This window comes from Peromyscus californicus, unplaced genomic scaffold, assembly GCF_007827085.1.
Source record: "Peromyscus californicus insignis strain IS unplaced genomic scaffold, ASM782708v3 Scaffold_14__1_contigs__length_90479793_seg_2, whole genome shotgun sequence".
NCBI classification, from domain to species: Eukaryota; Metazoa; Chordata; class Mammalia; order Rodentia; family Cricetidae; genus Peromyscus; species Peromyscus californicus.
This window is the reverse complement of record NW_026294436.1, coordinates 47,367,398-47,382,575: the sequence shown is the minus strand read 5'-3', so window position 1 is coordinate 47,382,575 and position 15,178 is coordinate 47,367,398. Positions and strand designations below refer to the sequence as shown.

At 41.4% G+C, this 15,178-nt stretch overlaps 1 protein-coding gene across 2 annotated transcripts in view; it reads left to right on the top strand.

Moving 5' to 3' along the window:
- The window catches only part of CUNH1orf105 (chromosome unknown C1orf105 homolog), a 31,106-nt gene that overhangs the window by 9,441 nt on the left and 6,487 nt on the right, over nucleotides 1-15,178 (top strand). For both annotated transcript variants that reach the window (XM_052737383.1, XM_052737382.1), the window contains 2 exons: nucleotides 2,575-2,649; nucleotides 13,677-13,744. In XM_052737383.1, coding sequence (XP_052593343.1) covers nucleotides 2,575-2,649; nucleotides 13,677-13,744 — 143 coding nt within the window. The remainder of the gene's footprint in view (nucleotides 1-2,574; nucleotides 2,650-13,676; nucleotides 13,745-15,178) is intronic.

Here is a 15,178-nt window from a genome sequence, read left to right as displayed (position 1 = left end):
TAACAAGAACACACTAAGAATCTACAGAATATTTTTATCCTTTTGATGCCAAAGGATGCTAGCCACCATTGTTCTGGAACTATATAAGCATGAACTGCACCTTAGGGATTTCACTAATATATTTGCCCCTTGGCTTGTGACAAACTCTGATCCTAACCCACAAAGGGTCTAGTAGTATTCTCTGAGGAACCCAGAAGTCCTGAAATGTGGAAGCAACTGACTACAGAGATCTACATAGACCTCTACTACAAATGAGCTAGCCCAAGGATTGCTTCACAGCTGCTACCCTCCATCCAAGTCTTCTTACCAATCAAGCCCACCATCAGTGCCCCTTCTAGGAATGCTTTCTTTATTCCTACACTGAGAAGTAGTCCCTGTCTCCTTTCTAAGGCCCCAGAGGTATCATTGATGCTTTGGGTGGCAGTTTTTGAGAGGTACCTGAGTCTCAAGACCTTAAAAATATGGTAAATGGATGGAGGAGCCTGAGCTACAGAGTAGACCACCCCCAGACTGCCTGGGAAGACATGGCAGAGAGTTGATTCAGCTCAAAACCAAGGAGCATACACAGAGAGCTTACTCTCCAGCCCCTCTTCTGACCCAGGCCCTTCTCCCACCAGGCAACCAGGATGTTCTAACCTCCAGAGGATGATTTACTTGGTTCTTCTCCCAGGTTATTGCATACTGTTTTCTGGGCCTGGGATGCCTTCCCCTTCTCTTGTTCACCAGAAAAGTGCCTATCTACGCATCTCTTGACGTTTTACTCTTCTCAGACCCTCCCCTCTGTCCCTTACTCCCAGTGAACTCAGCAATGCCCGCCGGCTTCACGGGGCCTCCAGCAGTTATTTCTGTCATAGTACCTTCAACACGGTTAGAGTCTGAGCCCGAAGTGACTCCACGGAAGTTTGTGTTTCCTGCACTTCATCTGCAGCTTAGGGTCCTATAGAGAAGGGTCTAGAGCCTTAGAAAGTCAGGCCCAGCTGGAAGTAAGAGCACTTGGGACTAGACTCGGAGGGTTATGCCTACCCTTGGTTCTGCATGAGCCGTCTACTTGCTGGTCCACTGTCATGTGAACATGCCCGCTGCCATCTTCTCTTACTGTCATGGAACAAATGGCTCTGTTCTGCCTCCCCCACCACGATGGACTGAAATCCCTGACACTGTAAGCCAGAGTAAAGCTTTTCCATCTTCACTCTGTTGGGTGTTTTGTCCCAGCCCAGAGAAAGGTAGCTAATGCAACAGTCATGCTTGTGGGATTCAGATTGCTGGATGGTGAGCAGCTTGACATGAGGAGCTGTGCCTTGTCTACCTGAGTGTACCTAACGAATAGTGAATTTGTATTATCTTCATATCTTCCTGAGAGCTTTGGCTTATTCATGTTCCCATATGGCACCACCCCATATATGGTGGCCTCACAATAAATACTGGGTCTTAAATTATTGAACCTACCCATTTACACTCATGCTCTCACATGCCAACCCATAACATTAATACTGCGTTGATTCTTTCTCATGTCCTGTAAAAAATGAAGCATATTTTAAATATTTGTCAGTAGGATTCAGTCTTCGAACTCCAAATGCCATGTATCTTTCAGAATGAAACTACTTGCAGATCAATGTGGCAAAGGTCACCTTCGGTGCACACTCATCATGCTGGGTAGACGTGTTCATCCTCTCCTGTCTCCCACACCTCCCAGGACAACAGGAATGAGTCAGGGCATACATGGGTCAAATGGAAGGAGAAAGCTTAAGTTGATAGTCATTGTCTGCTTATCCCTGTGGCGTCCTTCCTGCCTATGTCCTATACTTTCTGTGGGTATATCACATTACTCTGATGTCAGTATGCATCAAAGGGTACGAGATAGAATCTCCAAATGTAACTTTAGATTCAAGTTCTCACCTGCCTCCTAAGGAAACCTCTGCCAGAGATGTGTGTTAGAGCCCCCTGCTCTGGGTACAAATACCCTGAGGCTTTCTCCCATTTAGTGGAGACGAAGTCAGAAAGACAGTGGTCTTTACAGTGAATAGAAGGGTACCCTGTCCTCCTTTTCCTGGCTGTTCCTTTGCCCTGGTTGCCACAGCCTTTCTTCCCCAAAGGAGGGGCCTCACAACATGTATACGAGCTCTAGTTCAGCTATGACTTAATGCATGATGCACAGAAAGGCCCGCTGAAAGACTTACAGGAAAGTCTTCATTGACTCAGAAGTTCTCAGGCCATTTGATGGGACTTGTTTCAAAAATGGGGGGAATGTGCTGCCTGTAGGGAAATACAGCCCTCTGCCACATGTGCACAGGCTAAAAGGCAGAGATCCTACTGTATTTTAGTCCCTAGTCCCCTGTGCTGGCTGTTCTTACATTTCTGTCACTGCGTACAGCAGCCCCAAGGCCACCACTTTGTCTGTGGTCACTCCCTCCTGCTTAAGCCCTTCCTGAATCTGTAAACTGCAGCAAATCCCAGATTCAGCAGCCACTCCAGAGTGCTGAAATCGGAATATCCATCTCCCTGTTTTTAACCTCTTTCCTGCCCTTGGTATCTATCTTACCCTCTCCTCACCCGTCTCTGTCTCCTTTCCCGTAGGCCAGAAAGAACAAGCATGAAAACCTGTCGCCCAGGAACAAGCAGCTATGCTCCACATGTCGAGAAATAAAAACGGTAGGCAAAGGGGCCACAGACAGGAAGTTCCCAGGTACAGAACTCCCCTTCCTCCACTGGAGCGCTGAAAGAGAAATCGTGATGGGGCCCTTTTCAGAGCTTACAAAGGAGCCTGTGGGTCCTGAGAGAAGCATCAACTGATATGATATAACCACCTTTCTCCATTTCAGGGAGCCCTAAGTGAGCCAGGGTAGGTGGACCAGAGATGAAGAACGCGGAGAAATAGCTGAAATAATGGGCTCTTGCCCATCAGCCACTCTGGGGCTCGCCATTAGCTACATGCTTAGAGATTCCAGGAGATATGGAGCTTCTTCTCTCACCATGACATCTCCACAATCCACACACACACACACACACACACACACACACACACACACACACACACACACACACACACACGCATATACTCAGGCACACATGCGCGCGCGCACAAGTCTTCTCCATCATTACAATTCTGAAATAAGCTGTTTACTTTGGAGTTTATCATTAATTCAGTCTGAGCCTCAGAAGAGAGCTAGGGAGAGGTTCTATAGTAGCTTCAGCCAGCCAGAGGTGTCTCTTGGCCTGGATAATTATACTTTGTAATGGAAATTAGTGGAAAGAAGAAGTGTTATGAGAAAAGCAGACTTTCAGGAGATCTGGAAGGGAAAAGGACAGTGCTGCCACATGTTGGAGCTGCTACAGAAAAGAGGCCTGTTTTAGGGGAGATCCCAGGTCAGAATTAGGACACAGGTTAATTCAAGGATTAGGATTGGGGTAGCGTGGCTATGAGGGTTAGAGTAGGGATCTGACTTGGTTTAAGGGTGATTTAGCTAACTGTTAAGTGCAGGTGATAAAGGACCACTTCAAGCCTGATATCCACTAATTCTCCTTGGACTTAAAATGCCAGGGCTAAGGTTATAATAAGACAAAGGGTTAAAGGATGAGAGAGTACAGGGACCGACTGGATAAGGAAGTCTGAGCTGAGGGATAAGTGAAGGTGAGTCGAGTGAATCTGTGTGTGGTGAAGCTGTGGCAATCGCTGCTGCCTTCAGTGTTGCCGTCTGTTAGTTTTCCACACGCCGGGGACCAGGGTTCAACATGAGCATTGACTGTGGCCTGGACAGGGATTTCTCCTGCTTTTGTTCCTGGAATCACAGTTAGAGTGCCTTGACCTCAGCGCTAAGCTGGCCACGGCCAGCTGGCACACTGGGGACTTGAGAAGTTCCTGTTCTCAGGACCTCTTCCCTGACCTTTGCCCTAGCACGGGCCTGACAAGAGTAGACCCATGGGCCCATTGCTTCACTGCTGGCTACAGCTGCCAGAGTAACAGCCTTCCAACACAACGGTGCCTAGGAACACTTCCCTGCAGCCGTCAGAACTGGCTGAGAAACTACAGAAAGGGAGAAAGCAAGCCTGAAATGCTAGCCTCACACTGCACAGTATCCTCCAAGGGAAGGGACTATTGCATGGGTGGAGTTTCTCTGTCACCCATCCTTCCTTAACAGCTCATTCAATGAAGATAGCAGGGAAGGATGTAAAGGCCCCTAGGAGTGGAAGAGAACTTTATCAGCCTAGTAAAAGGTATCCACCACAAAACCACACATAACATCATGCTTAAGGACCAAAAACTAGATTATTTCCCTAAGACCGGACATGATGCGATGTCTACACTCACCCTTCCTAGTCAGGACTGTAATGTACTTATTGCTGGGGCAATAAGAAAAACTTCAATGACCTGTCACAGTTGCCAAATAAGAGCCATACATTAGAAAGAAAAAAGCAAACCTATTTCTATTTAAAGATGATGTGATTTTATATAGAGAACACCCCAAGACACACACACACACACACACACACACACACACACACACACACACACACCTATGACAGCTAATAAATTAGTATAATAAAGTTTCTGAACACAAAAATCAATATGCGAATATTAAATTATTTCTATACACGAATAACAATTCCAAAATAAAATTAAGAAAAGATTCTCATTTACAACAGTATCAAGAGGAGAGTAAAATGCATTAAAGAAAGAAGGATTAGATCAGCACACTAAAAGTTTTTTAAAGCATGGAAAGTAATTAAGGAAGACCTCTAAGTGGAAAGCAGCCCGTCTTCCTGGATTGGAACATCTAATATGAAAATGGTGAGTCTCCCCAAATGCATCTATAGACGTGGCGCACTGCCACTTAAAACCCAGACAGCCTCTTTGCAGAAACTGACGAGCAGATCTAAAATTTTATGTCAAAATGAAAGAGATGCAAAATAGCCAAACCAGTCTTGAAATAGAAGAACGAAGTTTGTGGATCACACAGCCTAATTTGAAAACTCACCTCGAGGCTGCAGTCGGGATGATGTGGCATTGACACAGGAATAAATGTGGAGAGCACTGGAATGAAACTGAGGTTTCAGAATTAAATCCTTGCATTTCAGAACAACTGACTTTTTTTTTTTACAAGGATGCTATCAAAATTAAATCAGGAAATAAATTCATCTCAGTAAAAATCACTGGGACAATCAGATATAAATATGCAAAATAATGAGAGGGTGCTTTTCCCTCATAACATAGTGAAAAACAATTCTCACAATATATCAGAAAACCCTTGTGATTGTTGATAAGCCAGTTGTTTCATATATATATATATATATGTATGTATGTATGTGTGTGTGTATATATATATACATATGTATGTAAACAAAAAGTGCAAACAAAGAAGATATAAATCAATTGATCTATCAATACAAACCCTGACAATCCTGGTCATTAGAAAGCTTCATAGTGATCCAAGCTTGGAGACCAGTTAGGGGAACAATCCCAAGTCTGCACACTCACTTTACTTTTGAGAAGAAACATCTCCCTGTCAAGCCCAAGTCACTAAGTCACTATAACTAGGTGCCATCCTGAAAAAGGAGCTAGTGATCAAACTTCATCACACTCAAGGGATTAGAACGATTCTGATGACTTCACAGGCATTCTGCCACACTCGCACAAGGACCTGAACTCACAACCAACTTGACTCCGATGTGACAATAGTACCAAGCCCATATAAGACCCTGCACTAAAGGAGATGGATGTTTTACCATGGAGGGGACAAGGGTGCCACTCTCAAAAACTGAGACGACAAAAGTCCTAGCCCCTGAGACCTAAGGCGTTGGCAGCCCTTGGAGGCAGGCAATATGCTGTAGTCTTTTGTTTCTGCTGAATCCCAAGTGGCTGCCAATAGGCCCATGCCTCCATTCAGTCTGGGACTGAGAACAGGCTTAGTGCTGTGTACATAACTGGGTATGGGCCCCAGCCATTACTGGACAAAGAAGATTCTAGGACACTCTGCTATTACTTTTTTTTTCAGTTTTTTTCAAGACAGGGTTTCTCTGTGTAGTTTTGGTGCCTGTCCTGGAACTCACTCTGTAGACCAGGATGGCCTCGAACTCACAGAGATCTGCCTGGCTCTGCCTCCTGAGTGCTGGGACTAAAGGTGTGCACCACCACCACTCAGCTGCTATTACCTTCTTTATGGCCAGCTGCTTGTGAACCCTACCGCACTAGGGCCAAGAATAGATAGAGTTGTTACCTACCACCTCCTTCCCCCATGCCCAGTTGCTCATGGGCCCGTGCCACCAACATGACTTGGGCCGGGTACTGCATGATCCCTATTACCAGTGAATGTCAGAGGCCCTTGAAGGGAACAGAGCTTACTCTAGCAGTTCCTGACAAAGCTACCACATCCTTGTTGTTACCACTTCCATAGTTGTTAAGACCACATAGGGAGACATGCCACCCCAACTGTTGTGTGTACCACACCTACACAGTGTCCCCAACCCCAGTTCTCTTGAACTCCACTATAGTACACATTGCACTCAAAGCTTTTGATTACAGTCAAGGAATGTATAGGGAGACCACCCATCGTTCCTAGCCAGAAGCAAAGCCAGAAGCAAAGCCAACCTGGCATGCCTGACCCGTCTTCTAGAACAGCACTCTTCAACCCAGGGGTCACGACCCCTCTGAGGGCTGCATATCAGCTATTCACATTACAGTTAAACATACTATTACAGCGGCAGCAAAATCACAGTTATGAAGTAACAAGGAAATCATTTTATGGTTGGGGGTCACCACAACATGAGGAACTGTGTTGAAGGGTCACAGCATCATGAGGGTTGAGAGCTGCTGTTCTAGAGAAGGCCCCTTAGTGTGAAAGTTGCCTTATAAAAGTAGTAGAGATAACCAAACCACCAGATACTCAAATTGTGACATAGAAGCACAATGAATATTCATAAAACAAGGTAATGGATGCTTCCAAAAAACACAGTAATACCCTAGCAATAGATAAATAACTAAGCTGATGAGATGCCTGCTGAAGAACCTAAGAGAGTGGCTGTAAAAAATCTCAGTGAGATCAAGAGGATACAGAGAGTGGAATGAAATTGGGAAAACAATGAATGATGTGAACATAAAATTCAGCAGAGATATTTTTTAAAAAACTAAGAGGAGGCCCGGCAGTGGTGGCACATGCCTTTAGTCCCAGCACTTGGGAGGCAGAGCCAGGCAGATCTCTGTGGGTTCAAGGCCAGCCTGGTCTACAGAGTGAGATCCAGGACTGCCACCAAAACTACATGGAGAAACCCTGTCTCGAAAAACCAAACAAACAAACAAACCTAGGAGGATCTGTGGAAAAGAAGAGCTCAATGAGATGAGTTTTTAAAGTAGTCAAAACCTTAACACTGGACTAAAATTATTCTACTACTTAAGTAGAATAATTTCTAAACTTAAAAATAGATCTGTGAAAATATCCCAGCCATGGAGCGATGGCTCAGTGTTTAAGAGCTCTGACTGCTCTTGCAGATGACCTGGGTTCAATTCCCAGCACCCACATGGCAGCTCACAACCGTCTATAACTCCAGTCTCAGGAGATCTAATGCCTTCTTGCCTCATCGGGCATCAGGCATGCATAAAGGCAAAACACACATACACATACACAGGAAATGAATGTCTTTAATAAAGTAACATAAAATATCCCAGCCAATAAAGACAAAAAAAGATGAGGAGAGAGAAGGAAATAAGGCAGAAAAAGTGGAGGAAAAAAAGAAATATGAAAACTAAAACCTTTGGGATATTATTAACTGAACAAATATCCACACTTTTGAGTATCTGGAAGATAAGAGAAAGAGACATAGAAAAAACCTATTTAGTAAAATAATCTCTGAAAACCTCCCAGTCTTGGGGAATGTGGCCATCCAGGTAGAGGAGAAGGGCCACAAGTCTCCTGACACACATTACTAGAAAAGACCTTCACCGTGGTATGTCATATGCCAACTGTATTTGACAAAAACTTCTAAAATCTTCAAGAGAAAGGCACTCAGTGATATTTAAGGGAAAGTACACTAGACTGATCAGATTTCTTAGCAGGACACCGTCAGCCAGAAGGAAATGGAAAGACATTAAGTTCTGAAGAACAGTCAACAAAAAATATACTATACTCAGCAAAGCTATCCTTCAGAAATAAAGACTTCAAGAACAGCAAGAAGTAAGGAATTCATCACCATCAGACTGGGATTACAAACGATGCTTAAGGGCATCCTATGCCCAGAGGAAGAGAAGGGCAGCCACAATCATAAAAACATAGGAAAGTGTACAATAACTTGGGAAAGCAAATACCTAAAAGAGAAATAAAGAATCAAACTTGTCACTCTGAACAGTAAAAAAGGCAGATTAGAACAAAGGACATTGCAAGGTGGTGAGATGTCTCCAAGGTTTTTGTTTCGTTTTGTTTTGTTTTCAGCAGTCAGAAGCCTTGGTTTTTATTATTCACTTGACAGCAAGTTGTATCAAAGCAACATGAATGAGCAGAAGTAAGTCAATGACAGTCAATGCTAGAAAGGAAAGGTGACACAGATGGATTTGAGACACCCATGTTTATAAAAATGTATACATATGAGTCATAAACACAAAATAGAAAATATTGTGTAAAATACTTTACAGGGTTGAGGATCTAGTTTTGCAGTAAATTACTGCTTGGCTACTTCATATATTCAAAGCTTTTGTTTCAGTCAACAACGATGAAAAACCAGCAAGGAAGCAAACCAAGGTTAAAGGTGCCTGCAGCACAAGTCTGGCATCCTGAGTTCGATTCCCAGGACCCACATACAGGGGAAGGAGTGAACTGACGCCACAAAGTTGTCCCCTGCCATCCACAGGCATGCTGTGACACATGCACAGACCCATATACAGCAATAATAAGTTTTTACACTTTTTAAAAGACAGTCAAAATAATTGTGGGGGTCTGCTCCCACCTTCTGGTTCTTAGGTGGAGGAGAGAGCAATTAAGATAGAAAGAGAGACCTAGAAGATAAGAAGAAAGACAGAAACACAGGATAGCTTCAGGAGGGCCTGAATCAATACCCAACAGCCTTGTCCTTTTTTGAAAAGGGCTTTTTATAATATGCCAAGGAGAGAAGCAAAAGACCTCCCCCTTGCAAGATTAAAGCACATCATACAGCCAAGTGTAGACCCTTCAAAACACCTGGTAGCCTCACTTGTGGCCAAATCATCTCCTTATGCAGCCCTGCTGGGTAAAGCAAGCTCAGATTCTTTGATCTTGAATAATTTCTCACTAGGAAACCTCTGGGGGCTCCCACAAATAATCAGAAGAATTTTATAAAATAACATGAGTAAATCTTTTCAACCAAAATCCATGCTGGTTTCCCTTAGAAGAGTACACATTCACTCAACATCCTTCCACTGAAGATGATCATACCTACAGCAGTGAAATGGCAATTACAAAAACCTGGGTCCAGGTGTTCCCTCAGCCTACTCACTGAGTGACTTGGGATTTAAACTCATGACACAATAAAATTACAAATTGTTATGTGTCCAATCTGTAGATTTTTTAAAAGATCATATATATGTGACTGTATATATATGATTGTATGTATATTATATATGTATGATTGTGTATATATGACTATATATGAGATATATATATATATATATATATATATATATATGATACAGCAAAAACAATAGTATGAGAGGAGTTTACACCAATAAGCACTTATACTTTTAGATGAGGAGGGGAGCTGATTTCAAATAAACAATCTATTATGTATCTCAAGGAATGAGAAAACCAACCTCCAAATTACTGATAGGAACAACAGACAGGTGATGGTGGTCCAGGTCTTTACCCCCAGCAGAGGATCCCAGCAGGAGGTGGTGGTACCCACCTTTAATCCCTGCATTCAAGAGGCAGAGACATGGATCTCTGGTCTACAGAGTGAGTTCCAGGACAGCCAGTGCTACACAGAGAAACCCTATCTCAAACACACACACACACACACACACACACACACACACACACAGAGAGAGAGAGAGAGAGAGAGAGAGAGAGAGAGAGAGAGAGAGAGAGAGAGAGAGAGGAGAGAGAGAGAGAGACAAAGACAGAGACAGAGACAGAGACAGAGAGACAAAGACAGAGAGACAGAGACAGAGAGAATTAGAGACTATAACACAAAAATAATTGACAACGAAATACCAAAGTGAAGAGCTTTGCACACACTCTTGCTGCTCTTAATGCAGCACTAGAAGTTTTAGCCAAACAAACTCGATAAGAAAAAGGATACAGATAAGAAGGAAGTTAAGCCGGGCGGTGGTGGCGCACGCCTTTAATCCCAGCACTCGGGAGGCAGAGGCAGGCGGATCTCTGTGAGTTCGAGGCTAGCCTGGTCTACAGCGCGAGATCCAGGAAAAGCGCAAAGCTACACAGAGAAACCCTGTCTCGAAAAAACCAAAAAAAAAAAAAAAAGAAAAAAAAAAGAAGGAAGTTAAATTATTGCTGCTTGCAGGTACTAGGTATATGTATCAGATATACACCCATAAAATATATGCATGTGTATATACCTACATATATGTAAAGAGAGAGAGAGACAGTTAAAGACCATCAAGAGCCCATTTGAACTAATACAGTCAGGAAATGTTCAGGATGCAAAATTAACATACAGAATCAGTATTTTGTTAGCAATAGTAATATACAATAGTTGAAAAAGAAATCATCAAAGGAATTCTATTCACAGTAGCTACAATAAAAAAGACATCTACAATGAAAATTAAAGAATTTAATTTTTTAGTTTAAAGATTAATGAAATTAAAGAGGTCATTAATTATAAGAATTAAAACTGTTAAAATATCCATTCTACACAGAGCAAACATCATATTCAATACAATCTTCACCAAATTGCCAATGGCATTCTAAACAAAACTAGAAAAAAAAATCTAAAATCATATGAAGTCTGAAAGCACTCCAAATAGTCAAATTATTTTGAGCAAAAAAAAAAAAATAAAAAACAAACAAACAAAACAAAAGTTGTCTGATTTCAAATTACACAACAAAGCTATGGTAACCAGAATAGCAAAATGTTGAAATAAAAGCAGATACATAGACTAGTGAACAGCACAGAGTGCCCCATGATTTTGCAGCCATTGGGTTCTCAACAAAAAAGCCAAAAGTATGTGCTGGGAGAAAAGACAGCCTCTTTATTAGCAGTGCTCAGGAATCCAGGTCCTCACAAGGAGAAGAGAAAAAAATGGCCCCTCTTATCTTACAAACAGAAAATAGATTGAAGACCTACTAGAAGGAAACAGGAAAGATACTTAAGACAGCCATATAGGCTATGATTTGGAGGAAAGTATAAGACACCCAAAGAACAGAAAACAAACATAAATGCATGAGATTATGTAACTATACAAGCTTAAAAGATTATATAACTATATATAAACTAAAAATCTGAACAACAAAAGAAACACATTGAAGAGATACCTATAGAATGGGTGGATTGTAAACTACATATGTCTAGAATATGTGAAGAACTTAACATTTAAATAAAAAATCCAATACAAAATGAACAAAGGATATGGGCAGTCACTTCTAAGAGGGAAAAATTCAAATAATGGGCAAATTATGGGGGGAAAAATCTCACTTCCCTAGGATTATTACCCTTGGAAGTAGTGAAGGCAGATACTGTTCTGATGAGAATAGTTATTACCAAGTAGTCCATAAATAATGAATATTGGCAAAATGTGAAGAAAAGGGAATGTTTGTATATTGGTGAGAATGGGAATTAGTCATTATGGAGAACAGCATAGCATTATGGTTCCTCAAAAAACTCAAAATAGAGCTACCATGTGACCCAACTATCTCTCTTCTACTATATAGCCAAAGGAAATTATATTAGCATATCAAAGAGTCATTTGAACAAGCATGCTGATTACTATGTTGTTCACAGTAACTAAGATATGGATCCAACCTTGAGACCTATAAGGGAATGAAAGGCTAGAGAACAGGTGGTACAAGCATAATGGAATATTATTCAGTGACATAAAGAATAGTATCTTCTTAAACAGCCTGATGTCACTGTGCTAATTAAATGACGTAAGTCAGGTGCAGAAACACAAATATTACCTCTTTTCCTCATATGTAGATTTTTTAAAAGATGGTCAGGATGTACAGTAGAGATCATTAAAGGCTGAGAAGGGTGGAAGAGGATAAAGTAAGCTTGAATAATGGGTACCAAAGGATAGATGAGATAAGAAGTCCTATCAGAATAAGCCTATAGCACAGTGGGATGATGTCACTTCATGACAACCTATTATTTTATGTGCAGTGGAAGCAAGGAACTGGAAAACTCCCAATACAAAGTAATAATTAGGAGACTATAGTGTTTAGTTTCAAAACTAGCACACTGTAGTGAATAAACTAGTGCAATTATGTTTGCCACCTTTTAACACTTTTTTAAGGATGGAGAAATATTTAACTGCTCTGATTTGATCATCACACTGTATGTACATATCAAATGATACCCATAAATCTGTACACTTAGTTTAGAAAATCAATAAAGGTGGGATAAGAATGATTGATTCACCCAGATGCAATTTGTCTCAGAAACAAAAATGCCATCATTGGCAGCTTTGTTCTGTGTAGCCCCTAGACCCTACATTATGCATCAAATACTACCAGCCAGAGTGAGGGGCTGTAGAACGTGGGTCATGCTACTCTGTGGGAGGTAGCAAGTTCCCTGCCCCTCCATTTGGAGTCAACTGTAGATGAAATTTGAGGGAAAGACAAGGCCTATTTCTGGCATATTCTCCCCCCACCCATACACACACCCCTGGTCCTCACTGAAGCCACACTGCTCTCACTTCCCCAGTTACTCCTTGACTCCTGATCATTTTCTTCTTTTCCCTCCTCCATCTTCCCTCAGCCAGTGATTCAGAGCAATCTGACTAAAAATGCTAGGCCATTCAGGTAGAGCCCGCATTGAATTTTTCTATTTTCAGGCACCGCTAGAGGTATTGGACACTTTGTAATTTTTGTAACAATTTGTAATTTTATTGTGTCATTAGTTTAAATCCCACGTCACTCAGTAAGTAGGCCGAGGGAACACCAGAACCCAGGTTTTTGTAATTGCCATCTCACTGCCATAAGTATGATCATCTTCAGTGGAAGGGTGCTGAGTGAATGTGCACTCTCCTAAAGGAAGCCAGTGTGGAGTGCTGGGATCAAACCTAAGGTAGCTCAAGAGCGTGACATTTCCTAACTAGAGAAGCTGTGACTCTGTGCGGATTCTAGCCTGTGTAAAAGGCACACACTTTCAAATGTGCTTCAAATTGATATCATTTGCTCAGTAATTCTGGAAATGTCTTAAACAGGCAGTTTAGGAGCTAGAAATACAACAAACACAGCAGTGTAGAGATGTAGTCCATCTCCTTATGAAGATGCAAGTTTCCCAGGAAAGGCAGACAGTATCAAGTGAGTGAGTGCAGCAAGGTCTTCTGAGTGTTCAGAGAGAGAAGGCCTTAAACCATAAGGAAGAGAAACCCCAGGAGCCAGCAGTCTGTGGAAGACTGTGATGACTGCCCTTAGAGTAGGAATGGGAGATGCAAAAGGATACATGAACGTATCAGACACACCTCAGGGGTTCTAAGGCCCATTATTTAGACCAGAGTGTACTTACAGCCAACGTACTGAATCAGGTTTTTTTCCCCTCAGGTACAGCCAAAAAATTTCATAATCCCAGACCATCAGAAACCATCCTTCCAGAATTCTGTGGATCACAGGTGAGCCAAAGATGTAAGCTGGGATCTGACTTAAGTTCTGGTCCTGTCTGTTTGAGACACAGGACTGGGACTGAAAGGATAGTAAACAGAATACCCTGGGAATGAACTTCATAGTGGTTTTATCTTCTGTTGGAGCCAAGGAATCAGACTAAATTAAATTATTTTACTTCTCTACCTGAATGATTATTTAAGTTACTGGTAGCGCAACTGTCCTTTCTACCAATATAAAAAAAAAAAAAAAAAAAAAAAAACAGTATGAGGAGTAGGGTAGGAAATGTCTTCATTGCCCTTGGGCAGATAACAATTCTTGAATAGATGACATATATCTAATTCACAAAATATGGGAGATGACACAAAATTTGTCCTGAGTTCAAGACATCCTCTGTCACTTTTCACCAACTTAAATTTTACTTATCCATTCTATTTTGTTGTTTGCTGAAAGAAATACAACAAATAGAACAAAAATGAAAATCTAGTTAAATTCTGATTAGTTGGGTTTTTAAACTTTTTTCTTGTATTTGACTATCAACAGTGAAGAATTTACTTCTTTATTTTGTAAAACTCTTGGGAGAACATGGAAGGAGTTGGGGGGATGGGAGGCTGTGTACACATATAATGTTCTCATTATGAAAACCTCAATTAAAAAAACCCCTCCAAGCCCAAATATGATGCTATACATGTATGAAACTTCATAGTGAAATTCACTGTTTGGTGCACTAACTAAAACAAGCAAAGATTAAAACAACAACAACAAACATGGACTCACTCTGGCTAAGGCATCAGTGTTCTGAATGCCTCGCAATAGATGGCAGAATGTGAGCACGGCGTCACCTTTACAGAATAATGATATATGATGCTAAGGCAACATCTCATTCTTCCCCTTATATAAAGAGAAAGATGGGAGAAACTAGCAAGTCTGTCATGTGGCTCAGAAGCAAATGTTCTCATTGCCTTTCTGACATTATGGCCTTTTGTTCCAGACTATGACACAAGTCAGGTGCACTGAAATCATGTACCAGTGCTGGCTCAGGTACACAAAGGTCACAGAGGGAACATGTGTCTGGGCAGTCCAAGTTCCAACACTAATAACATTTGCTCATACTTTTTATTATTTTTTATCATGATAAAAGTAATTCTAATAAATACTCTTTGCAAACTATAAATAGGAAACTCTTTCAACCAAGGGTTTCTGAGCAAAAGCTAATTCTTCTATGAGAGAGACTTTGAAACCTGTTGCGCTGATTTAGAATGTTTTGTACTTTAAGCACTTAATCCAAAAATCATTAAATCGTTTCATTTTAAGCAAGCAGTTCTTATTCCTTTAAACTGTGGCCAAGAATTGAATGATCTTAAAATACTCTCAAACCTTTGTTTTTGGTTTCATTTTCAACATAATGATGAAAGAAAGCCTACCACTTCGGTTTGATACTTACA